A 25,534-nucleotide genomic window follows, 5' to 3' on the forward strand; every position below is an offset into this window, starting at 1 on the left:
GTATTAAAAATAAAGAAAGAAAGAAAGAAAGAAAGAAAGAAAAAAGAAAGAAAGAAAGAAAGAAAAAAAAAGAAAAGAAAGAAAAAAGAAAGAAAGAAAGAAAGAAAAATGAATGAATGAATGAATGAATGAATGAATGAATGAACGAAAGACATTTGACATAAATAAAAACATGAACGTGGAAAAAGGTTGAAGTGACCGCTTATATGTTCAAATTGCAAGCAGCTTAATCACGAAGCTCACGTGGCCGAGTGGTTAAGGCATAGGTCTTGTAAACATGAGGTCCTGGGTTCGATTCCCAGGCGGTATTACTTTTTCTGTTTCATTTATTATTTGCGACGGTGAACCCGGTGAAAATATTTGTTTATTATAAATACATGAAGTATACATTTTTTATTTATTTTTTCTGTCTTTCTTTCTTCCTTTCTTTCTCTACGTTTGATTAATTAATTAAATTATTTCTTTCTTTCTTTCCCAAAAGCCCCCAAATGAAATACTTTCCGATTTAAATGTGATCTTATAATAGTCCTACAAACTCCCTCCGCCCTACCTCACATACATCCCACGCCCAACACCTCGCACGCACCCCCCCCACATTATACACACACCCCATACAAAAAAATGTGAAGCACAAATCTGCTGAAGATAGTTGTTACATCATGTCAAAAACAAGTTAATGCTATCTACTGAAGATAGTCGTAGTTTATTATTGACTTCCTTACAATCTTAACGTACATGCGGTTTTAATGTTTAATTAAAACTCATTTTTCTGTTTTGTAACGTTCGTTCACCTATCTGACAAGTGCTATGAAGGTGAACTTTAAATATTAATTTCAAAAATAAATTAAACAACTCGGAATCATGCACCTTAGAGCCGCGATACGATTTCTCGGTTTTGAGATATAGCATAAAAATTTCATTAAATGCGTGTATGTTAGGGTATGGGGTGTTTCAGTGTCCACTCCTGAACCAACCAATTTCTTTATCAACAATTGTATTATGATTCCTAAGTACATGAGTCTACCTCCAAATCCTGTGAAATATGAAGATCATACAACATTCTGTTTTTGAGTTATGGGACAAAAACGACATTTTAGAAACAGTTTAGAGCTATAATTGCGAAATGTGTGTATTTTAGCATAGGCAGGGTGATTCAGTGACCACTTCAAAATATTTCTTTATCAACAATTTTGTTTTGATTCTCAAAAACATATAATCCACTCTCAAATCATATTGCAATGATTTGAGAGCTCATACGACATTCCATTTTGAAATCATAAAAACAAAATTTAGATGAAATAAATTTTGCATTCGGCAGAGACATGAAACTCTCTCCGATGCTAAACAACAACGTTTCGTAATTATGGCTCTAAACTGCTCTAAAATGTCATTTTTGTCCCATAACTTAAAAACAAAATGTTGTATGAGCGTCATATTGCACACGATTTGGGAGTATATAATATCCCTTTGAATCACAATAAAATTGTTGATAAAGATGTTGATTATTTAGGAATGGTCACTGAAAACACCTCCTATGCTAAATTACACACATTTCGTAATTATGACTAAAATCTCGTGTTTGTCTCATAATTCAAAAACACTACAAATATAGTTTTAAAAAATATTACAATGTTTTGCAGCATGTTTTCCAAAATGTTTTTGAATTTTATTAAAACGTTCTGTACCCTTTATAATATAATCCAACATGTAAATGTTTTCTGTAAAACTTGCGTTTGCTGAGTATAGGCTTATCCGAACGAATCAGAAAGATTGTGATGTAACAATTTGAAACAACTCATTTCTGAATATTATTTTTAATAAGATACGCTTTTGCGGTGAGAAAAAAAAGAAAAAAGAAAACAACAATTGAATACACTTAAAGAAAAAAATTCGACCACCACGGGGACTCGAACCATTCGCATCAATGAATAGTCAAAAGATTACCAGTCGAAGGACTAAGCCGTTGCGCCACGCTGCCATTTCGCAATCGAAGTAATCAGTTTTGGTCTTTTATAGTAGTCAGGTATCGGGGAAAGTGTAAAGCTGCATAGTGCAAATGGCAAAGTGGATCAGTTTACCATAATGACAAAATGGTCCAAAATCCACATTTTATGGTTTTTAGGCCGTATCTCATGGAGCCTGACGTTCGTTTACCTTGGCTACACCAATTGAGAATGTTTGAATACAAAAGGAATGACAAATTGATCGCATTTATGACATTTGTTAACAGTTTGCCATTTTGAATTGAAATAAATATCTATACGTATATATTAATATCAATGCAGGGCAAACTGCTCAGTATGCACGCTATTCAATGCAGCAGTTTACCATTACAGATTACCATTATGGGTTTACACTTTACACCCTTTGACTATTCGTGTTTTAATTGCGTGAATCATCGCTAAATTATGCATTCATTATTTTCAATGCTTCTTTTTTTTCTTTCTTTGTATTAAAAATAAATAAAGAAAGAAAGAAAGAAAGAAAGAAAGAAAGAAAGAAAGAAAGAAAGAAAGAAAGAAAGAAAAAAGGAAAGAAAAAAGAAAGAAAGAAGGAAAGAAAAATGAATGAATGAATGAATGAATGAATGAACGAAAGACATTTGACATAAATAAAAACATGAACGTGGAAAAAGGTTGAAGTGACCGCTTATATGTTCAAATTGCAAGCAGCTTAATCACGAAGCTCACGTGGCCGAGTGGTTAAGGCATAGGTCTTGTAAACATGAGGTCCTGGGTTCGATTCCCAGGCGGTATTACTTTTTCTGTTTCATTTATTATTTGCGACGGTGAACCCGGTGAAAATATTTGTTTATTATAAATACATGAAGTATACATTTTTGATTTATTTTTTCTTTCTTTCTTTCTTCCTTTCTTTCTCTACGTTTGATTAATTAATTAAATTATTTCTTTCTTTCTTTCCCAAAAGCCCCCAAATGAAATACTTTCCGATTTAAATGTGATCTTATAATAGTCCTACAAACTCCCTCCGCCCTACCTCACATACATCCCACGCCCAACACCTCGCACGCACCCCCCACATTATACACACCCCCATACACAAAAATGTGAAGCACAAATCTGCTGAAGATAGTTGTTACATCATGTCAAAAACAAGTTAATGCTATCTACTGAAGATAGTCGTAGTTTATTATTGACTTCCTTACAATCTTAACGTACATGCGGTTTTAATGTTTAATTAAAACTCATTTTTCTGTTTTGTAACGTTCGTTCACCTATCTGACAAGTGCTATGAAGGTGAACTTTAAATATTAATTTCAGAAATAAATTAAACAACTCGGAATCATGCACCTTAGAGCCGCGATACGATTTCTCGGTTTTGAGATATAGCATAAAAATTTCATTAAATGCGTGTATGTTAGGGTATGGGGTGTTTCAGTGTCCACTCCCTGAACCAACCAATTTCTTTATCAACAATTGTATTATGATTCCTAAGTACATGGTCTACCTCCAAATCCTGTGAAATATGAAGATCATACAACATTCTGTTTTTGAGTTATGGGACAAAAACGACATTTTAGAGCAGTTTAGAGCTATAATTGCGAAATGTGTGTATTTTAGCATAGGGGTGATTCCAGTGACCACTTCCTAAAGAAACCAATTTCTTTATCAACAATTTTGTTATGATTCCAAAGCATATAATCCACTCTCAAATCGTGTGCAATGAGAAGCTCATACGACATTCCATTTTGAGTTATGAGACAAAAACGAAATTTAGATGAAATATTTTGCATTCGGCAGAGACAATCTACGAAAAAAGTCCTTGGAACGCTTGGTACACTCTGTCGAAATTCCGTGCAGAATTTCATATGATCATGGAAATGACGTATATTTTGCCTGGGAACAAGCATGACATCTACAACAATGATTTACCTTCCCTCTCCCCATCAATCAATGTTGGAACACATTGGGAAACCGCTGAAGACTTTGGTATTTCTCAACATTGCACGGGGAGAGGGGTGACAGTTTTCCGTTATTTACACGCAAGCGTTTCAAGACTTTTTCGTTGATTGTCTCTACCGAATGCAAAATATTTCATCTAAATTTCGTTTTTGTGTCATAACTCAAAAACGGAATGTCGTATGAGCTTCATATTGCACACGATTTGAGAGTGGATTATATGCTTTGAAATCATAACAAAATTGTTAATAAAGAAATTGTTTTATTTAGGGAGTGGTCACTGAAACCACCCCCTATGCTAAACAACACACGTTTCGTAATTATGGCTCTAAACTGCTCTAAAATGTTATTTTTGTCCCATAACTTAAAAACAAAATGTTGTATGAGCGTCATATTGCACACGATTTGGGAGTATATAATATCCCTTTGAATCACAATAAAATTGTTGATAAAGATGTTGATTATTTAGGAATGGTCACTGAAAACACCTCCTATGCTAAATTACACACATTTCGTAATTATGACTAAAATCTCGTGTTTGTATCATAATTCAAAAACACTACAAATATAGTTTTAAAAAATATTACAATGTTTTGCAGCATGTTTTCCAAAATGTTTTTGAATTTTATTAAAACGTTCTGTACCCTTTATAATATAATCCAACATGTAAATGTTTTCTGTAAAACTTGCGTTTGCTGAGTATAGGCTTATCCGAACGAATCAGAAAGATTGTGATGTAACAATTTGAAACAACTCATTTCTGAATATTATTTTTAATAAGATACGCTTTTGCGGTGAGAAAAAAAAGAAAAAAGAAAACAACAATTGAATACACTTAAAGAAAAAAAATTCGACCACCACGGGGACTCGAACCATTCGCATCAATGAATAGTCAAAAGATTACCAGTCGAAGGACTAAGCCGTTGCGCCACGCTGCCATTTCGCAATCGAAGTAATCAGTTTTGGTCTTTTATAGTAGTCAGGTATCGGGGAAAGTGTAAAGCTGCATAGTGCAAATGGCAAAGTGGATCAGTTTACCATAATGACAAAATGGTCCAAAATCCACATTTTATGGTTTTTAGGCCGTATCTCATGGAGCCTGACGTTCGTTTACCTTGGCTACACCAATTGAGAATGTTTGAATACAAAAGGAATGACAAATTGATCGCATTTATGACATTTGTTAACAGTTTGCCATTTTGAATTGAAATAAATATCTATACGTATATATTAATATCAATGCAGGGCAAACTGCTCAGTATGCACGCTATTCAATGCAGCAGTTTACCATTACAGATTACCATTATGGGTTTACACTTTACACCCTTTGACTATTCGTGTTTTAATTGCGTGAATCATCGCTAAATTATGCATTCATTATTTTCAATGCTTCTTTTTTTTCTTTCTTTGTATTAAAAATAAAGAAATAAAGAAAGAAAGAAAGAAAGAAAGAAAGAAAGAAAGAAAGAAAGAAAGAAAGAAAGAAATAAAGAAAAAAGGAAAGAAAAAAGAAAGAAAGAAGGAAAGAAAAATGAATGAATGAATGAATGAATGAATGAACGAAAGACATTTGACATAAATAAAAACATGAACGTGGAAAAAGGTTGAAGTGACCGCTTATATGTTCAAATTGCAAGCAGCTTAATCACGAAGCTCACGTGGCCGAGTGGTTAAGGCATAGGTCTTGTAAACATGAGGTCCTGGGTTCGATTCCCAGGCGGTATTACTTTTCTGTTTCATTTATTATTTGCGACGGTGAACCCGGTGAAAATATTTGTTTATTATAAATACATGAAGTATACATTTTTGATTTATTTTTTCTGTCTTTCTTTCTTCCTTTCTTTCTCTACGTTTGATTAATTAATTAAATTATTTCTTTCTTTCTTTCCCAAAAGCCCCCAAATGAAATACTTTCCGATTTAAATGTGATCTTATAATAGTCCTACAAACTCCCTCCGCCCTACCTCACATACATCCCACGCCCAACACCTCGCACGCACCCCCCCCCCACATTATACACACACCCCATACACAAAAATGTGAAGCACAAATCTGCTGAAGATAGTTGTTACATCATGTCAAAAACAAGTTAATGCTATCTACTGAAGATAGTCGTAGTTTATTATTGACTTCCTTACAATCTTAACGTACATGCGGTTTTAATGTTTAATTAAAACTCATTTTTCTGTTTTGTAACGTTCGTTCACCTATCTGACAAGTGCTATGAAGGTGAACTTTAAATATTAATTTCAAAAATAAATTAAACAACTCGGAATCATGCACCTTAGAGCCGCGATACGATTTCTCGGTTTTGAGATATAGCATAAAAATTTCATTAAATGCGTGTATGTTAGAGTATGGGGTGTTTCAGTGTCCACGCCCTGAACCAACCAATTTCTTTATCAACCATTGTCTTATGATTCCTAAGTACATGAGTCTACCTCCAAATCCTGTGAAATATGAAGATCATACAACATTCTGTTTTTGAGTTATGGGACAAAAACGACATTTTAGAAGCAGTTTAGAGCTATAATTGCGAAATGTGTGTTTTTAGCATGAGGGGTGATTCGGTGACACTTCCTAAAAGACAATTTCTTTATCAACAATTTTGAATTCAAATATAATTCTCAAATCTAAATTTCGTTTTTTTGTGTCATAACTCAAAAACGGAATGTCGTATGAGCTTCATATTGCACACGATTTGAGAGTGGATTATTTTGAAATCATAACAAAATTGTTAATAAAGAAATTGTTTTATTTAGGAGTGGTCACTGAAACCACTCCCCCTATGCTAAAACAACACACGTTTCGTAATTATGGCTCTAAACTGCTCTAAAATGTCATTTTTGTCCCATAACTTAAAAAACAAAATGTTGTATGAGCGTCATATTGCACACGATTTGGGAGTATATAATATCCCTTTGAATCACAATAAAATTGTTGATAAAGATGTTGGATTATTTAGGAATGGTCACTGAAAACACCTCCTATGCTAAATTACACACATTTCGTAATTATGACTAAAATCTCGTGTTTGTCTCATAATTCAAAAACACTACAAATATAGTTTTAAAAAAATATTACAATGTTTTGCAGCATGTTTTCCAAAATGTTTTTGAATTTTATTAAAACGTTCTGTACCCTTTATAATATAATCCAACATGTAAATGTTTTCTGTAAAACTTGCGTTTGCTGAGTATAGGCTTATCCGAACGAATCAGAAAGATTGTGATGTAACAATTTGAAACAACTCATTTCTGAATATTATTTTTAATAAGATACGCTTTTGCGGTGAGAAAAAAAAAAAAGAAAACAACAATTGAATACACTTAAAGAAAAAATTCGACCACCACGGGGACTCGAACCATTCGCATCAATGAATAGTCAAAAGATTACCAGTCGAAGGACTAAGCCGTTGCGCCACGCTGCCATTTCGCAATCGAAGTAATCAGTTTTGGTCTTTTATAGTAGTCAGGTATCGGGGAAAGTGTAAAGCTGCATAGTGCAAATGGCAAAGTGGATCAGTTTACCATAATGACAAAATGGTCCAAAATCCACATTTTATGGTTTTTAGGCCGTATCTCATGGAGCCTGACGTTCGTTTACCTTGGCTACACCAATTGAGAATGTTTGAATACAAAAGGAATGACAAATTGATCGCATTTATGACATTTGTTAACAGTTTGCCATTTTGAATTGAAATAAATATCTATACGTATATATTAATATCAATGCAGGGCAAACTGCTCAGTATGCACGCTATTCAATGCAGCAGTTTACCATTACAGATTACCATTATGGGTTTACACTTTACACCCTTTGACTATTCGTGTTTTAATTGCGTGAATCATCGCTAAATTATGCATTCATTATTTTCAATGCTTTTTTTTTCTTTCTTTGTATTAAAAATAAAGAAAGAAAGAAAGAAAGAAAGAAAGAAAGAAAGAAAGAAAGAAAGAAAGAAAGAAAGAAAGAAAAAAGAAAAGAAAGAAAAAAGAAAGAAAGAAGGAAAGAAAAATGAATGAATGAATGAATGAATGAATGAACGAAAGACATTTGACATAAATAAAAACATGAACGTGGAAAAAGGTTGAAGTGACCGCTTATATGTTCAAATTGCAAGCAGCTTAATCACGAAGCTCACGTGGCCGAGTGGTTAAGGCATAGGTCTTGTAAACATGAGGTCCTGGGTTCGATTCCCAGGCGGTATTACTTTTTCTGTTTCATTTATTATTTGCGACGGTGAACCCGGTGAAAATATTTGTTTATTATAAATACATGAAGTATACATTTTTGATTTATTTTTTCTGTCTTTCTTTCTTCCTTTCTTTCTCTACGTTTGATTAATTAATTAAATTATTTCTTTCTTTCTTTCCCAAAAGCCCCCAAATGAAATACTTTCCGATTTAAATGTGATCTTATAATAGTCCTACAAACTCCTCCGCCCTACCTCACATACATCCCACGCCCAACACCTCGCACGCACCCCCCACATTATACACACACCCCATACACAAAAATGTGAAGCACAAATCTGCTGAAGATAGTTGTTACATCATGTCAAAAACAAGTTAATGCTATCTACTGAAGATAGTCGTAGTTTATTATTGACTTCCTTACAATCTTAACGTACATGCGGTTTTAATGTTTAATTAAAACTCATTTTTCTGTTTTGTAACGTTCGTTCACCTATCTGACAAGTGCTATGAAGGTGAACTTTAAATATTAATTTCAAAAATAAATTAAACAACTCGGAATCATGCACCTTAGAGCCGCGATACGATTTCTCGGTTTTGAGATATAGCATAAAAATTTCATTAAATGCGTGTATGTTAGGGTATGGGGTGTTTCAGTGTCCACTCCCTGAACCAACAAATTTCTTTATCAACAATTGTATTATGATTCCTAAGTACATGGTCTACCTCCAAATCCTGTGAAATATGAAGATCATACAACATTCTGTTTTTGAGTTATGGGACAAAAACGACATTTTAGAGCAGTTTAGAGCTATAATTGCGAAATGTGTGTATTTTAGCATAGGGGGTGATTCCAGTGACCACTTCCTAAAGAAACCAATTTCTTTATCAACAATTTTGTTATGATTCCAAAGCATATAATCCACTCTCAAATCGTGTGCAATGAGAAGCTCATACGACATTCCATTTTGAGTTATGAGACAAAAACGAAATTTAGATGAAATATTTTGCATTCGGCAGAGACAATCTACGAAAAAAGTCCTTGGAACGCTTGGTACACTCTGTCGAAATTCCGTGCAGAATTTCATATGATCATGGAAATGACGTATATTTTGCCTGGGAACAAGCATGACATCTACAACAATGATTTATTTCCCTCTCCCCATCAATCAATGTTGGAACACATTGGGAAACCGCTGAAGACTTTGGTATTTCTCAACATTGCACGGGGAGAGGGGTGACAGTTTTCCGTTATTTACACGCAAGCGTTTCAAGACTTTTTTCGTTGATTGTCTCTACCGAATGCAAAATATTTCATCTAAATTTCGTTTTTGTGTCATAACTCAAAAACGGAATGTCGTATGAGCTTCATATTGCACACGATTTGAGAGTGGATTATATGCTTTGAAATCATAACAAAATTGTTAATAAAGAAATTGTTTTATTTAGGGAGTGGTCACTGAAACCACCCCCTATGCTAAACAACACACGTTTCGTAATTATGGCTCTAAACTGCTCTAAAATGTTATTTTTGTCCCATAACTTAAAAACAAAATGTTGTATGAGCGTCATATTGCACACGATTTGGGAGTATATAATATCCCTTTGAATCACAATAAAATTGTTGATAAAGATGTTGGATTATTTAGGGAAGGGTCACTGAAAACACCTCCTATGCTAAATTACACACATTTCGTAATTATGACTAAAATCTCGTGTTTGTCTCATAATTCAAAAACACTACAAATATAGTTTTAAAAAAATATTACAATGTTTTGCAGCATGTTTTCCAAAATGTTTTTGAATTTTATTAAAACGTTCTGTACCCTTTATAATATAATCCAACATGTAAATGTTTTCTGTAAAACTTGCGTTTGCTGAGTATAGGCTTATCCGCACGAATCAGAAAGATTGTGATGTAACAATTTGAAACAACTCATTTCTGAATATTATTTTTAATAAGATACGCTTTTGCGGTGAGAAAAAAAAGAAAAAAGAAAACAACAATTGAATACACTTAAAGAAAAAATTCGACCACCACGGGGACTCGAACCATTCGCATCAATGAATAGTCAAAAAGATTACCAGTCGAAGGACTAAGCCGTTGCGCCACGCTGCCATTTCGCAATCGAAGTAATCAGTTTTGGTCTTTTATAGTAGTCAGGTATCGGGGAAAGTGTAAAGCTGCATAGTGCAAATGGCAAAGTGGATCAGTTTACCATAATGACAAAATGGTCCAAAATCCACATTTTATGGTTTTTAGGCCGTATCTCATGGAGCCTGACGTTCGTTTACCTTGGCTACACCAATTGAGAATGTTTGAATACAAAAGGAATGACAAATTGATCGCATTTATGACATTTGTTAACAGTTTGCCATTTTGAATTGAAATAAATATCTATACGTATATATTAATATCAATGCAGGGCAAACTGCTCAGTATGCACGCTATTCAATGCAGCAGTTTACCATTACAGATTACCATTATGGGTTTACACTTTACACCCTTTGACTATTCGTGTTTTAATTGCGTGAATCATCGCTAAATTATGCATTCATTATTTTCAATGCTTCTTTTTTTTTCTTTCTTTGTATTAAAAATAAAGAAAGAAAGAAAGAAAGAAAGAAAGAAAGAAAGAAAGAAAGAAAGAAAGAAAGAAAGAAAGAAAGAAAGAAAGAAAGAAATAAAGAAATAAAGAAAAAGGAAAGAAAAAAAAGAAAAGAAAGAAGGAAAGAAAAATGAATGAATGAATGAATGAATGAATGAACGAAAGACATTTGACATAAATAAAAACATGAACGTGGAAAAAGGTTGAAGTGACCGCTTATATGTTCAAATTGCAAGCAGCTTAATCACGAAGCTCACGTGGCCGAGTGGTTAAGGCATAGGTCTTATAAACATGAGGTCCTGGGTTCGATTCCCAGGCGGTATTACTTTTTCTGTTTCATTTATTATTTGCGACGGTGAACCCGGTGAAAATATTTGTTTATTATAAATACATGAAGTATACATTTTTGATTTATTTTTTCTGTCTTTCTTTCTTCCTTTCTTTCTCTACGTTTGATTAATTAATTAAATTATTTCTTTCTTTCTTTCCCAAAAGCCCCCAAATGAAATACTTTCCGATTTAAATGTGATCTTATAATAGTCCTACAAACTCCCTCCGCCCTACCTCACATACATCCCACGCCCAACACCTCGCACGCACCCCCCCCACATTATAAACACACTCCATACACAAAAATGTGAAGCACAAATCTGCTGAAGATAGTTGTTACATCATGTCAAAAACAAGTTAATGCTATCTACTGAAGATAGTCGTAGTTTATTATTGACTTCCTTACAATCTTAACGTACATGCGGTTTTAATGTTTAATTAAAACTCATTTTTCTGTTTTGTAACGTTCGTTCACCTATCTGACAAGTGCTATGAAGGTGAACTTTAAATATTAATTTCAAAAATAAATTAAACAACTCGGAATCATGCACCTTAGAGCCGCGATACGATTTCTCGGTTTTGAGATATAGCATAAAAATTTCATTAAATGCGTGTATGTTAGGGTATGGGGTGTTTCAGTGTCCACTCCTGAACCAACCAATTTCTTTATCAACAATTGTATTATGATTCCTAAGTACATGGTCTACCTCCAAATCCTGTGAAATATGAAGATCATACAACATTCTGTTTTTGAGTTATGGGACAAAAACGACATTTTAGAGCAGTTTAGAGCTATAATTGCGAAATGTGTGTATTTTAGCATAGGGGTGATTCCAGTGACCACTTCCTAAAGAAACCAATTTCTTTATCAACAATTTTGTTATGATTCCAAAGCATATAATCCACTCTCAAATCGTGTGCAATGAGAAGCTCATACGACATTCCATTTTTGAGTTATGAGACAAAAACGAAATTTAGATGAAATATTTTGCATTCGGCAGAGACATGTCTCTACCGAATGCAAAATATTTCATCTAAATTTCGTTTTTGTGTCATAACTCAAAAACGGAATGTCGTATGAGTACATTGAGTACAGCATTTAAAGAAATTTTCAACAATTGGAAAGTTCAACTTGGTTCTAACGTAAAGTTAATCGATTCTTTGCGCTAGTTCACTTATTTTTAATCACCCTGTAGTTGATACGTGTTTAATTGTCACTCGAACATGACAATATTTAGCATGTTTTTCACCAAAGAAAGCACCAAGCTATAATAGCTTTTATCTTGTATATGAGTTTCTTGTATACTTGCTTTACATAAAGCAGGATTCAAACTCGATAAAAGCTTTTATTATGATTTGTAGTGTAACAATAAATCAAATTTATATTTCATTTTAAGATAGCTGTGTCGTGAGATGTGCTATGAACATAATTTTGTAGATAATATGAAGCAAAATAAATTTCATTCTCCCCACCTTAAGAGACTGTCTCTCCCTCTTGCCACTATAGTATCCTTTTCTCTTCCTAATCTCTCTCTCTCTCTCTCTCGCTTTCCCTCCCCCCTCTCTTTCTCTCCCTCTCTCTTTCTCTCCCCCTCTCTTTTCCTCTCCCCGTCTCTCCATTTTCTTGCAGCCTCTCTTTTTGTTATTTCTCCTATCTTTACACATTCATACATTGCAATATTAGTTGACTGCTTTATTATCAGATTATTATGTATAATTTCATCTTTTTATCAATCCTTTATTTTAAATTTTACCCCCTGAACCATTTATTTGACGAATGGAAATAATGTTTATTCGCCACAAATCTATCGTAAGGTTTTAATGTTTTACCATGAGGTTAATGTGTTAATAAACCAATAAAATTAATAGGACTATATGTAATAAATTTGATATTGCATTTTGATTATCTTGAAACAACTTCCTGTCAAGGAAACTTGAATTTTAACCATCAATTTTGGTCTAAATTAGGTTTGAAATTATAATATAATTTTACGATTAGCCAGTGTTTGGTGCCCATATTTAGGGGGTAAAAATATTTACTGGGTGGGCACTTTTTGGCCAATGGGCAGGTTGAATTTACTCGGTGAGCATTGGCCCAGCCAGTTAACCTGTTATTTACCTCCCTGAGATTGTATTGGGTATATACCTTTGCCTGTATAATTTTGTTGTTTTTAATTCTGTTGTTATAAACTAATGCAATATGCTTAGTAAACATAACATTGTGTTGCAGTTTTGAAAGCATGACAGATCTGATAGCTCTTCTGGACAGCCTTGTTGATGAGAATGGACGCATCAAAGTACCTGGCATATATAGCTCTGTGGCAGAGCTTACCCCAGAGGAAGGAAAGTTGTATGAGCCCATCGATTTCAGTCTGGTAAGATTGAAACATATATCCGTGACATTGCATGGATGACACTACCTTTATCCAATTATTTCATTAGCAATTATATTAGTAGTATACAGGGTGTATCAAAATGATTGGTACCCATCACCTTTGTTGTATGTTTCTTTCCAATTCAAAATTAGATCATCTTGATACAACTACAATTAATAATTGTATAACCTTTTGTTACATAAATCTACAAATAAGGTGGATGTTATGCTGCATTTTGATGTGGCAGTCTTGGTCACTGGATATTGACGGGTACCAATCATTCTGATAGACCCTGAAGACTAGTTCTCATTTTGCATTTCTGATTACATGGAAACCCCAGCGCCATTATAGCAACATATTTGTCCTATTCCTATTTTGACAGGACACCTATAAACAGCAAATCGGCACAAGCAAACTACTCCACGAATCCAAAGAAAAACTACTGCAGCATAGATGGCGTCATCCATCACTTTCAATTCATGGTAGGTTTCTAAAATCGCAATATTTACATGGAGACTTACATGAAGTTAAATCACTGCTCTGTTATTAGCCCTCTTTTGCAAACTGCGGTGACCGAATTGAGTTTCTCACTTGATACCCTTTTTTAACATTTTGAACGCAGGCATCGAGGGAGCATTTGATGGGGCAGGAGCCAAAACAGTGATCCCACGTAAAGTCACAGGAAAATTCTCAATTCGTCTCGTACCTAATCAAACTCTCAAAAACGTAGAGTCGTTGGTGCTTAAGTATCTAGAAAAGGTTCACCAAGGCAGAAATTCACCCAACAAACTCAAGTAAGAAACTTTTTATTGTTCACCATATAGGCCTACATACACCTGAAACCATAAGACATACACTATTATGTATTAACTCGGCCTCATAGTTCATTTAATGATGCATACATGGTATATAGTTACGTCAACCCCTACTCATATAGTGGCAGTGAGCATCCACTGTTTCACGCTGGTGCAGACTTGTATGCCTAGTCGAGTCACGAAAATTCACGTGGAGTCATTCGAGCTTTTTCAAGTTTGAGGAGTCAAGTTGAGTCACTGAACAATTTCCATTGGGAAAATTGAGAAACTTAATCATGTTAATCGAGTCGAGTTACATCTATATTTATTGAATCAAGAGTCAGTACCCGGGGCAAGACTTGACGACAAGTCTGAGAAGTTTATTCCATTAGTTTTTTATCATTGTTTAAGTATGAGTTGGGTCGTGGATAATTGACTTTATCTTGAATATTCTTGAATCCTGTTTATAAACCAATATCTTACAGTGCTTACATGGTTAACGGTGGAGACGCCTGGGTGACTGATTTTAATCACCCTCATTATCAAGCTGGAATCAAAGCAACTAAAGCAGGTATGTCATATACACGGGAATGAATGGGGAATGGGTACGTGGGTACGTGATAAATTTGACTTCTCATCATGCCCCCCCCCCTCTCAAATTTCTGGTACCACCACTGCGTAATCATAATAGGGCATATACTTGAAATTTCAATTTAATCTACATGTATAGGCCTACTACTAGGCAGCGGCGTATCCAGTGGGAGCAGGGGGGGAATTGCCCCTCACAGATTTTTTTTCAGGAAGAAAATGGGGACGGTATAAAAGAGCCCTTAAAATGACAAAAAGTGTGACAAAAATTGACAAATAGGGATGAAATTTTGGCTTTACCCCCTCACACTAAAATCCATGCTACGCTAGGGAGGTCGTACTAATCGTTTTACGAGACATGAAAGTGACGTTTACGTACAAAATCGCCGACAATGGATGTGTAACAGCGAGATCCGTAATAAGGAGATGTAGCTTCGAGGAAATTTGACTTTTTGAGTATGAAAGTTACAAATTCTGCAATGATCGTCAATATGCGTCAAATGTAATATTTATAATCGGACATATCATACACTCTAAATTTCAAGGATTCAAAATAAATCCCAAGGGACTGTGATTAGGGACCAATCAAGTGCTAGATTTAAAATTAAATCTTTAAGATTTAAAATTAAATCTTTAAGATTTAAAATTAAATCTTTAAGATTTAAAATTCAAATCTATAAGATTAATTTTAAATCTAAAATTGATTGGTCCCTAACTACAGTCTTAAGGATTTTTTTAAATCCTTGTAATTTAGAGTGTATCTCTTCTAAACCGACATCACGCCATCTCCATCCCACCACACACCCCAACACCCCCACTCCCTCACAAACAAACACTCTCCCACGCACGCATCCCGTTTGTTATAATTAATGATATTTTATTCTTCCTCATTTTCTTAAATCCTAGTTCATGGTGTTGAGCCCGATATGACGCGTGAAATGTATTTTTATTGGTCAAGCGTGAGCGGGTTATTTGAATATGAATGCATATTAGCGAGGGCTGAGATGCTGGTGAACAGGCGTGTTCACTGACCGAATTCGCAGCAAGCAGAGTAGACCGTTCGTTGTGTGTAGTGATAGCCATAGAAAGATGTCAGAAAAAGATAGCTCGGCTGGAACAAGTTCACAAGTTCCTACCAAGGATAAGCCAGTATCTCTCAAGCTTGTGGGGGATACTATTAAAGAGGCTCTTCACGACTTTAAGGGCTATTTGGATTCATCGCTAAACAGTTTGCGACAGGAGACGAGTAAGAAACAAGAAAATACAGAGGAGCAGGTATTGCAGATAAAGAGAGCGTCAGAGCTTACTCTCAACTTTAAAGGCAATAAATCGCAGTTTGATTTTAACGCAGGGGTTCTAGAAAAGCTAGAGAGGGCAGAGAAGTCTCTGGATCAAGGTGACAGCGTTAGCGCTACACCGTTAGTTAAGGAAGCGGTGGCATCGTTGAAGAAACGAAATAAGTTAATCAGAATTGCTGATAAAAGTGCCGCAGGTTAGTAATTAAAACATAAATAAAATGCTTTATGTCCGTATCCGTATAGTTTCGCAATTGTGAATGCTGTATTATCGCAAAGCGATAGGATCGATAGAACTATTAATACTAGTTATTATAATACCCAGTAATGATGGTATTTCATAATGAACGAGAATGGTTCAATGAGCCAAACACAGATCAGTTTGGATCAGGCGTTATAATGTATTCAATCGATACTATGTTTTCAATAGTTCCCGATTAACAAGCGTTATTCAGCAAAGACGCTGAAGCGTGTTCTTTTTTCTATTGAATTTTGTTTCAATGGTTTGATTAGGTTGGGCTGCAGTGGATGAGTACCTCAGTGATGACCTCGCAAGCGATTCCGATGATGAGAAAAGGATTAGACAAGCCCAAGCAAGAGCAGTGCGTAAGAAGCGGGGTAACAAAACCAATACGGCCCCAGCAAAGCGTCAGCGGCAGCATGGGCAGGGCGTGGCATTTCCAGTGGATGGCATGCATAGTACTGGGTCTGATCTTTTTCGTGGCCTACAATACAACCGTAGACATTATGCTGGGTATCCAGCAAACACCACAACCAGATGGGGATATGGTCCTAAACAAACGGACATCTGTTTCAACTGTGGAAAAACAGGACATTGGAGGAGAGGGTGCGCACAGCAGGGGTTCAACGCCACAAAAGGAGACAATGCTGGCACCTCCAATCAGTGGAAGTAACATTTTGTCCCAAGGTAAATTAAAAGAGGAGATGCTTGAAATGTAGCGTTACACAAGTATGTAGAATTGTAATAATTATGCGAAGTAATAATTTTAAATAACAATAACACGGCTTCGTGCTTGGTATATATTTTACAGATCCTTTGTTTGGTGAGAGTACCGATCAAGAAACTTCGAACTTTGGGTACGATATGGATTTTTACGTTGAGAATTATTATGACTATGAGCAAGGTAACGATGAACCTATCGTAAAAGGTAGATTAAAGGCAGCTATTGGCTTTTGGAAGAATATTGGTGCAAACCCAGTTGTATTAGACATAATTAGTAACGGATACAAACTTCCTCTTATATCTACTCCACCAAGGAATGTGTTAAAGAACAATAAGTCAGCATTTCAAAATTCGGAATTTGTTTCTCAAGCTATTGCAGAGCTTTTGGATAAAGGGTTGATATCCGAATGCAATGAAATCCCCTTAGTAGTGAACCCACTCTCAGTTTCGGTTCAAAAATCTGGTAAGAAACGTTTGATTTTAGACCTAAGGTATGTGAATCAGTTCCTATGGAAAGATAAAATCAAGTTTGAAGATTGGAAAGTAGCAGCGTCATTTTTAGAGAAAGGCGATTTTTTATTTTCGTTTGACCTGAAATCTGGATATCATCACATAGAAATATACCCTGATCATTGCAAGTATCTAAGTTTTGCATGGTCAGAGGGTGGTTGTACAAAATATTACTCCTTCCTCGTTCTCCCATTTGGCTGTTCAACGGCGCCATTTTTGTTTACAAAATGCTTAAGACCTTTAGTGAAACACTGGCGTAAACAAGGATTCTTTGTAGTTCTCTACTTAGATGACGGTTGGTGTAGGGCTCAGTCAGAGGAGCTTTGTGGTAAGATCTCAGAGAAGGTAAAGAATGATCTCATAGCAGCCGGGTTAGTGCCTAACGTTGAAAAATCAGTCTGGAAACCAACACAATATCTGACATGGCTGGGATTAGAATGGGATTCAGCCGAATGCTCTATTAAGATAACAGACAGGAGAATTCAAGACCTTCTGAATTCTATAGTTGACGTGCAGAAACGGTTTCCTTTAGTTTGTGCTCGTAAATTGGCCTCTGTAACAGGCAAGATAATATCACTTGGCCCAGTTGTAGGAGGGGTTTCACAGCTAAAATCAAGATTTTTACATCTAGAGATAGCAAACAGAATATACTGGGACCATATATATAGAATAAGTAGTACGAGCAAAGTGATAGAAGAGTTGGTGTTCTGGAAAGCTAGAGTACAGAAAATGAACAAACGTATGTTGTTTGAATATTCTATTCCAAATGTTCTCGTTTATACAGATGCAAGTAGTATAGGTTGCGGTGCATGGTCCACAAGTTGTTCTGGTGAGATGATTTCACAACGGAATTGGGATTCAGATGAACAATTGAAAAGCTCCACTTGGAGAGAGTTAAAGGCGGTATTCTTATCTTTGCAAGCATTTGCACCGAACTTATCCGGTAAAGTAGTGAAACTATTTACAGATAACAAAGGAGTTGTTTCAGTAGTGAACAAAGGTAGCATGGTAGAAGAGCTTTTACAGTTAAGCTTGAATATTTTTGAGTTTTGTATGCAGCATTGCATCAGTTTGGAAGTACAATGGGTTCCTAGAGACCAAAATGCACGCGCTGATGAAATCAGCCGAGAGATAGATTTTGATGACTGGGGAGTCTCACCACAATTTTTTCAGTTTATAGACAATATATGGGGACCACATACGGTTGATCGATTTGCCGATGAGCTTAATACTAGGCTTCCAAAGTTCAATTCTAAATATTGGACCCCATGCGTCCAGCATGTAGATGCATTTGCGTGTGATTGGAGAGCCGAAAACAATTGGCTAGTTCCACCCACTTATCTTGTCGGGGATGTCTTGAGGCATTTAAGATCATGTCATGCAGAAGGTACGTTGGTCATTCCGGCATGGCCTTCAGCACCGTTCTGGCCTCTACTTTTCTCTCAGCATAGCTCGTTCAGTAAACTGGTTAAGTACGTCATGAAGTTTTCAGACCCCAAGGGAGTGTTTGTGCAAGGGAGGAATAAGAAATCAATTTTTGGATCCCCATTGCTAAAATCTGAAGTGCTTTGTATCAGACTTTCTGCACGGTAAGGAGGTGCAATGATAATAGATAGGTAGCTTAACCGCATGGTAATAAGCTGATATAGCATACTGTATAGTAGAGAAGCTGCATAGCAATACCAAGGAGCCGAGTGGCAATGGCAGGGAAAAATATGTGAAGGATGATCTCAGTATTGGTAAGATCTCGGGTATCAAATCATACCATATCGATGAGAAGCAGTGAAAGGTGTTAAAGAAGGGATTCGCATTTTGTTTTCTCTTTTAATGTTACAGAGACGAAGAAGATAAACAATACAAGTCGACATTGAGTGAGATTCTGAAAGCCTCCAGGGCATCTAGTACTGCTTATAAATATGATAAAACATTTTCCGCATGGGAGAATTGGTGTGAACAGAATAAGGTAACCTCAATACCTGCAGATATCAATGACATTAGTCGTTACTTCATTCATTTATACAATGAGAAAGCTCCATATTCCAGAATAGAGGCAACATTCTACAGTATAAAATGGCGTCACGATTGTTTACCAGAATGCAATCGAAATCCATGTGATAGTAAATTCTTACATAATGTGCTTCAAGGATTAAAGAGAAGGTTAGTCAAACCCATAGTAAAGAAGGAACCGATTACTCCAGAAATTCTGAAGGCAATTGTTAATAAGTTTGGAAATTCAGATAATTTAATGGATATTCGCTTGTGTACTATGATACTTTTGTCCTATGCAGGTTTTCTGCGTCATGAAGAATTAATTAATATACGCAGGTGCGATGTTCAGATATATGATTCACATGCTAACATCTTCATTGTTAAAAGCAAAACTGATATTTACAGACAAGGGGCAAATGTGCTTGTGGCTGCAACGAATTCATTAACATGCCCTGTAAGTATGCTAAGAAAGTACTGTAGTATTGCGCAATTAAATGACGAATCAGACGAAGGTTTTCTTATTAGACCTTTAAATTTCTGTAAAGCTGTTAATACATACAGATTGAGAGCTGGTAATAATCATCTTTCATATTCTAGATGCCTTGAATTGTTCAAAGACGCGCTACGTTCTATAGGTGTAGACCCCAAGCATTTTGGTCTACACAGTCTGAGAAACCGGTGGAGCATCGGCAGCAGCTTCTCTTGGGGTCCCAGACAGGTTATTTAAGAAGCACGGACGCTGGCGCTCAGAGACTGCCAAGGATGGCTATATCAAAGACTCCATGGAGAACAGGCTGTCTGTTTCCTTAAATTTGGGTTTGTAGTACAGAAGAGATGTATTGTATTGTTGAAAGAAATAAGAAAGTATCTTAGGTAAAAATGTTGAATCCAATGAAGTTTTGTAATAGATATGCAAATATTAATAATATAATAAAATGGCTAACTTAGTCTCAAGTACGGAAAACTGTATCTACTGCCCGTTCTTTAGTGCCTGAAGTGGGTGAGCGCGTGGGTCTGCCCATCGCTTGCACCGAAGTTCGGATTTCCACTATACGTATTGTCATTATGCTTAATGTTTCTATTTCAGAATGGTGTGCGGGGTGCGGGGTGCGGGGTCGCAAATAAGAGCGAAGGCGGCAATGAAAATAATTTATTAGCGTTTGAGGAACGAATTAGAAAATAAATGTATTTTTATTGGTCAAGCGTGAGCGGGTTATTTGAATATGAATGCATATTAGCGAGGGCTGAGATGCTGGTGAACAGGCGTGTTCACTGACCGAATTCGCAGCAAGCAGAGTAGACCGTTCGTTTACTTTTCGAATGAAAATATTTTCTTGCAAATTATTTTGAATTTATAGATTATACCGTGATCTAAGAATCTCGTTACAGATAATATGAATTGGATAAGAGGATCCCCCGTGTCGGAAGATGTTATCGGAGTGCAGAGAATCAGGAGAGGAAACAAATTTGGAAACCCGAGGCATCATGGTCAAGATATGCCGATACACGTGATACAAGAAGTGTAGGCCTACATGGAACAAGTTTGGTGGTAAGACTGGGAGTTGAAGATATGCTGGGAAGAAAGGAGCGTAGATCATAGGTTGGTGTATCATAGGAGACCGGTAAGTCCCTGTATCCTTTTACTGAGCTGACTACAATCAGCAGGGACTCTTTCATGTTCGTGGGTCTGCCCATCGCTTGCACCGAAGTTCGGATTTCCACTATACGTATTGTCATTATGCTTAATGTTTCTATTTCAGAATGGTGTGCGGGGTGCGGGGTGCGGGGTCGCAAATAAGAGCGAAGGCGGCAATGAAAATAATTTATTAGCGTTTGAGGAACGAATTAGAAAATAAGGAATTGTGTAGTCACCAGAGGGGGTTCCCATGCACCGAGTGCTTTTTTTTTTCTAACTTACATTTGTGTAATTCTGAAGGTGTCTAGTAAATGAATTTTGATGTTCCCAAAATTAAATATTGTCCCATGGGGTTCATTTGGCGGCCATCTTGGATTCCGACAAAATTCAATTAAATTGACATAACTTTTGAACTAGACATCATAGGAACACAAATGACCCCATTTTTCGGGATAATGTGGACATGAGCAACCAATTAAAAGGGTTATTTTCATGATTTAAACATGTTGGATACATTAAAATGCAAAATATTACTAAAAATAGTATCTGCAAGGCATACTCGTCTGTATATAATAGGAGCTCTTTTTGGTACATTGAGAAGGATATTTTGATGTTATTGATTTATTTACTATTTTCTCTTCTAGGTGCATGACTTAACTTATTATTAGCTAGAACTGGTGTTAGTGAACTAAATATCGTAGCATAGTTATAGTGAAGTGGTGGATAATATCATGCCAAAACGCAAGGGTGATAAAGGTACCGAGTCAGACTCACTGCAGAAACGTCCACCTGTAAATTGTATTTTGCATGTGAGTGGTATTGAGCATCTAGATTATACACCGCTCAGTAAAGTAAGGGGCTCCGCCACTGACAAGCTGGCTCAACTACATGACATTTGCGACAAAAGACACATTGAACCTCATGATTCACCCTATCGCATGGATGATGTCTGTAATCACATTCCGGAGAGTCTTGCTGGTGTAGATTTATATAGAAACAATTGGATATCATCGAGGCTGCTACCAAAACTTTACTGAAAATCAATATCGTTTGAAATGTAGTGCTAATGAAGCTTCGACATCGCAATCCTCTCGTAACCGTAAATTACAATTATCAACTGTCATGCGACTGTACCCCACACAATGTATCTTTTTACTGGAAATTAGAGTGTCTGGAAAGACTGAGAGACGCATCAAATTCCCAGTATTCAAGGACAAATACGGAGCATTTAAGGAGCCTACTTGGAAACAGATTGAGCCTCTGGCACTAGAACTAGGACTACATACATCGTCTACATAGCATGGTGCTAGGTGAGGACCGCTTTGCAAGAGAGGCGAATGAGAAGCTGAAGGTCCTACTTGAGAACCACATTATCCATGACTCGATCGCCTATGCCAAATTTCATCTAGGTGACAAAGGGTATATCACCAACAACCTGGTCTACAGCGGCAGCATCTCTGCCGCAGACGCGGTGATTGGAAACTACCAAAGCACATACTGCTCTGCACTATCATCCGGCACCTCTACAGAAGCAAACAACTTGCCGCTATTCTCAGTAAGGCACCAGAAACAAATATGTTCGATCTTTGGATCGACCGCAGTGGCGGCGCCACGGGGGGGCATGGGGGGGCAAATGCCCCCCCCAGTCAGAACTCTTGCCCCCTGTTGCCCCCCAGAAAAACCCAAAATTACGAAAATTTTCACTTTTTACGGTAATTTTGCGCAAACTTTGTTGATTTTGCCCCCTGAAATTCACTTTGCCCCCTAATGCCCCCCGAAAAAATTTCCTGGCGCCGCCACTGATCGACCGTCGATGCTGCTTCGATGCTTGTTATTAATGAACTATCAACTAATTAATCGGAATTAACGCTAAATTCACATTGGTCAATATCGCTACAGGCACAGATTACTATTTTATTACAATTAGCAATAGTAAATTTATTTATTTCATAAATAATAAGGATCGACCAAACATCGATGGTCGATCGAAAGATCGAACTAATTTGTTTCTATTGCCTAAGCTGGATATAACTGTGACACTGAGACATATAACTTCGCCTTGGAACTTGAGACAGTGCTGGCCAAGGATCTTGATGAGGTTTCCACATCTCTTACTCTGCAGATCATTACCAGCGAGGGAAAGGATGTGTTTCATCTCGAATGGGACAATCTAAACAAAACAATGACAAATATTCATGGGCCAAACGTGGTGAACAGCACTGGTGGGATAATGATACAAGATGTGAAACCCGGGTTTGATACCACTACTAACCAGGATATCGGACTCTCCCTCTCTACGAGCGTAGATATACCCGAGACCATGGCTTCTGTTCATATCTGTAGTCAAGTCGGGCCCAAATTTCCTGAGGGAACCGTGTTCACTCCGCCCATGATAAATAGCGAAATGTACTCAACATGCATCTCAAAGAATATCGTGTCTGGTCATTTACACGGGAAGCAGTGGGGAGAAGCAGCCTGTCCCAGGGTTTGGTGGCTTCTTGATCCTCTCAGCTACCGGTGTGAAACCCCAAAGAAAGTCAACTATCGACTATTTCACCCCTATCCATCACCCCTTCACCATCCAAGTGGGACAGGAGTATGTCCTTGTCTTCATATGTGACATACTTCACAATCATGGTAAAAGTGGAGGGGTCCTGTAAAGCGAGGTCGAGGGTGTCACGAGGAGTACATGTCTGTACAAGATTCAGCAAGGTCTTGGGGTTGGTGACTTCAACGTTCTCCTCCTCAATGAATCGCTTAATTAACAAGCGCTTCACCGGCTTCACCGACTGTTTAGAGGCAGAACAGTGCTTTTGCATATGCCTTCCCTGTCAATACACTACGTAGGCAGCCACTGGTAATGAGATCAGCCACCAAACCCTGGGACAGGTTGCTTCTCCCAATAGCTTCCACAGATGTGAACAGGATCAGGAGCCATGGTCTCGGGTGTATCTACCTTTAGGGAGCGCACCTTGCTCCGCGCGTAGAGAGGGAGAGTTCGATCCTGGTTAGTGGTATCAAACCCGGGTTTCACATCTTGTATCATTATCCCACCAGTGCTGTTCACAACATTCTAGCCATGGATATTCGTCATTGTTTTGTTTAGATTGTCCCATACAAGATGAAACACGTCGTTTCCCTTGCTGATAATGATCTGCGGAGTATTATGTGGAAACCTTAGCCAGCACTGTCTCTGGTTCCTAAGGCGAAGTTGCATGTCTCACAGTGACCCAGCTTACTGAAGATAGTGGTGAGTTGTTTGCTTCTATAGAGGTGCCCGATACTAGTGCAGCATGTGCTTGGTAGAAGAAACAGGGCCACATCCTTATACTTATCTTTGAACCCCAGCTTATATGAAGAAGTCACCGCGTCTGCGACAGAGATGATGGCGCCGTAGACCAGGTTGTAGGTGATATAGCCTTTGTCACCCGGATAAAACTTGGCAAAGGTGATCGAGTCATGAATATCATGGTTCTCAAGTCGGACCTTCAGCTTGTCACTTCTGTACTCTAGATTGGGGAAGCCACTTCTTTCAAACTCTTGTATGATTATACAGAAGATTCAGCGATGTAAGTAACTTAACCTCCTTCTGCCCAACAACTCGGTCTTGAATGAAATCAAGGACAACAGTGAATGCCAGCAGATGTGCAGCAACTTTACGATCCTGCTCTGTTTCAATTGTCGCTTTCGCTTCATCACGCAGGTAAGTTGTGTACTGCGTGTTGAAAGAATCGCGACAGGAATAGTGGAAATTCGCCTCTCTTGCAAACAGGTCCTCACCTTGCACCATGCTATGTAGACGATGTAGTCCTAGGCTCAATCTGTTTCCAATTAGGCTCCTTAAATGCTCCGCCTTTGTCCTTGAATGCTGGGAATTTGATGCATCTCTCAGTCTTTCCAGACACTTTCATTTCCAGTCTTTCACAAAAGATACATTGTGGAGGGAACAGTCGCATGACAGTTGATAATTGTAATTTACGGTTACGAGAGGATTGTGATGTTGAAGCTTCATTAGCACTACATTTCAAACGATATTGATTTTCAGTAAAGTTTTGGTAGCAGCCTCGATGATATCCAATTATTTCTATATAAATCTACACCAGCAAGACTCTCCGGAATGTGATTAGAGACATCATCCATGCGATAGGGTGAATCATGAGGTTCAGTGTGTCTTTTGTCGCAAATGTCACGTAGCTGAGCCAGCTTGTCAGTGGCGGAGCCCCTTACTTTACTGAGCGGTGTATAATCTAGATGCTCAATACCACTCACATGCAAAATACAATTTACAGGTGGACGTTTCTGCAGTGAGTCTGACTCGGTACCTTTAT

At 37.1% G+C, this 25,534-nt stretch overlaps 3 protein-coding genes across 3 annotated transcripts in view; all 3 read left to right on the forward strand.

The window, feature by feature from the left end:
- Nucleotides 1–25,534, forward strand: part of LOC140152755 (cytosolic non-specific dipeptidase-like) — a 44,244-nt gene that overhangs the window by 16,867 nt on the left and 1,843 nt on the right. The window contains exons 8-12 of the mRNA XM_072175239.1: nucleotides 13,286–13,430; nucleotides 13,813–13,912; nucleotides 14,053–14,224; nucleotides 14,710–14,795; nucleotides 15,719–15,749. Of these exons, the coding sequence (XP_072031340.1) occupies nucleotides 13,286–13,430; nucleotides 13,813–13,912; nucleotides 14,053–14,224; nucleotides 14,710–14,795; nucleotides 15,719–15,749 (534 nt within the window). The remainder of the gene's footprint in view (nucleotides 1–13,285; nucleotides 13,431–13,812; nucleotides 13,913–14,052; nucleotides 14,225–14,709; nucleotides 14,796–15,718; nucleotides 15,750–25,534) is intronic.
- Nucleotides 15,902–18,706, forward strand: LOC140151663 (uncharacterized). Its single transcript, XM_072173998.1, has 4 exons — nucleotides 15,902–16,304; nucleotides 16,621–17,035; nucleotides 17,160–17,252; nucleotides 18,366–18,706. The coding sequence occupies exons 1-2, from the start codon at nucleotides 15,902–15,904 to the stop codon at nucleotides 17,019–17,021; spliced, it is 804 nt and encodes a 267-aa protein (XP_072030099.1). The 3' UTR covers nucleotides 17,022–17,035; nucleotides 17,160–17,252; nucleotides 18,366–18,706.
- On the forward strand, nucleotides 17,213–20,429 carry LOC140151664 (uncharacterized). Its single transcript, XM_072173999.1, is given in 3 exon segments — nucleotides 17,213–19,053; nucleotides 19,418–20,243; nucleotides 20,245–20,429. Coding segments are annotated over 3 exon segments (2,817 nt in total). The 3' UTR covers nucleotides 20,395–20,429.

Source organism: Amphiura filiformis, chromosome 5 (assembly GCF_039555335.1).
Source record: "Amphiura filiformis chromosome 5, Afil_fr2py, whole genome shotgun sequence".
Lineage (NCBI taxonomy): Eukaryota > Metazoa > Echinodermata > Ophiuroidea > Amphilepidida > Amphiuridae > Amphiura > Amphiura filiformis.

What these genes read in the sequence shown, in the direction of transcription:
- LOC140151663 (XM_072173998.1), top strand. Translation starts at nt 15,902, where the DNA reads ATGTCAGAAAAAGATAGCTCGGCTGGAACAAGTTCACAAGTTCCTACC. An exon ending in TGCTGATAAAAGTGCCGCAG is followed by an intron (nt 16,305 to 16,620) that starts GTTAGTAATTAA and finishes TGGTTTGATTAG; the next exon opens with GTTGGGCTGCAGTGGATGAG.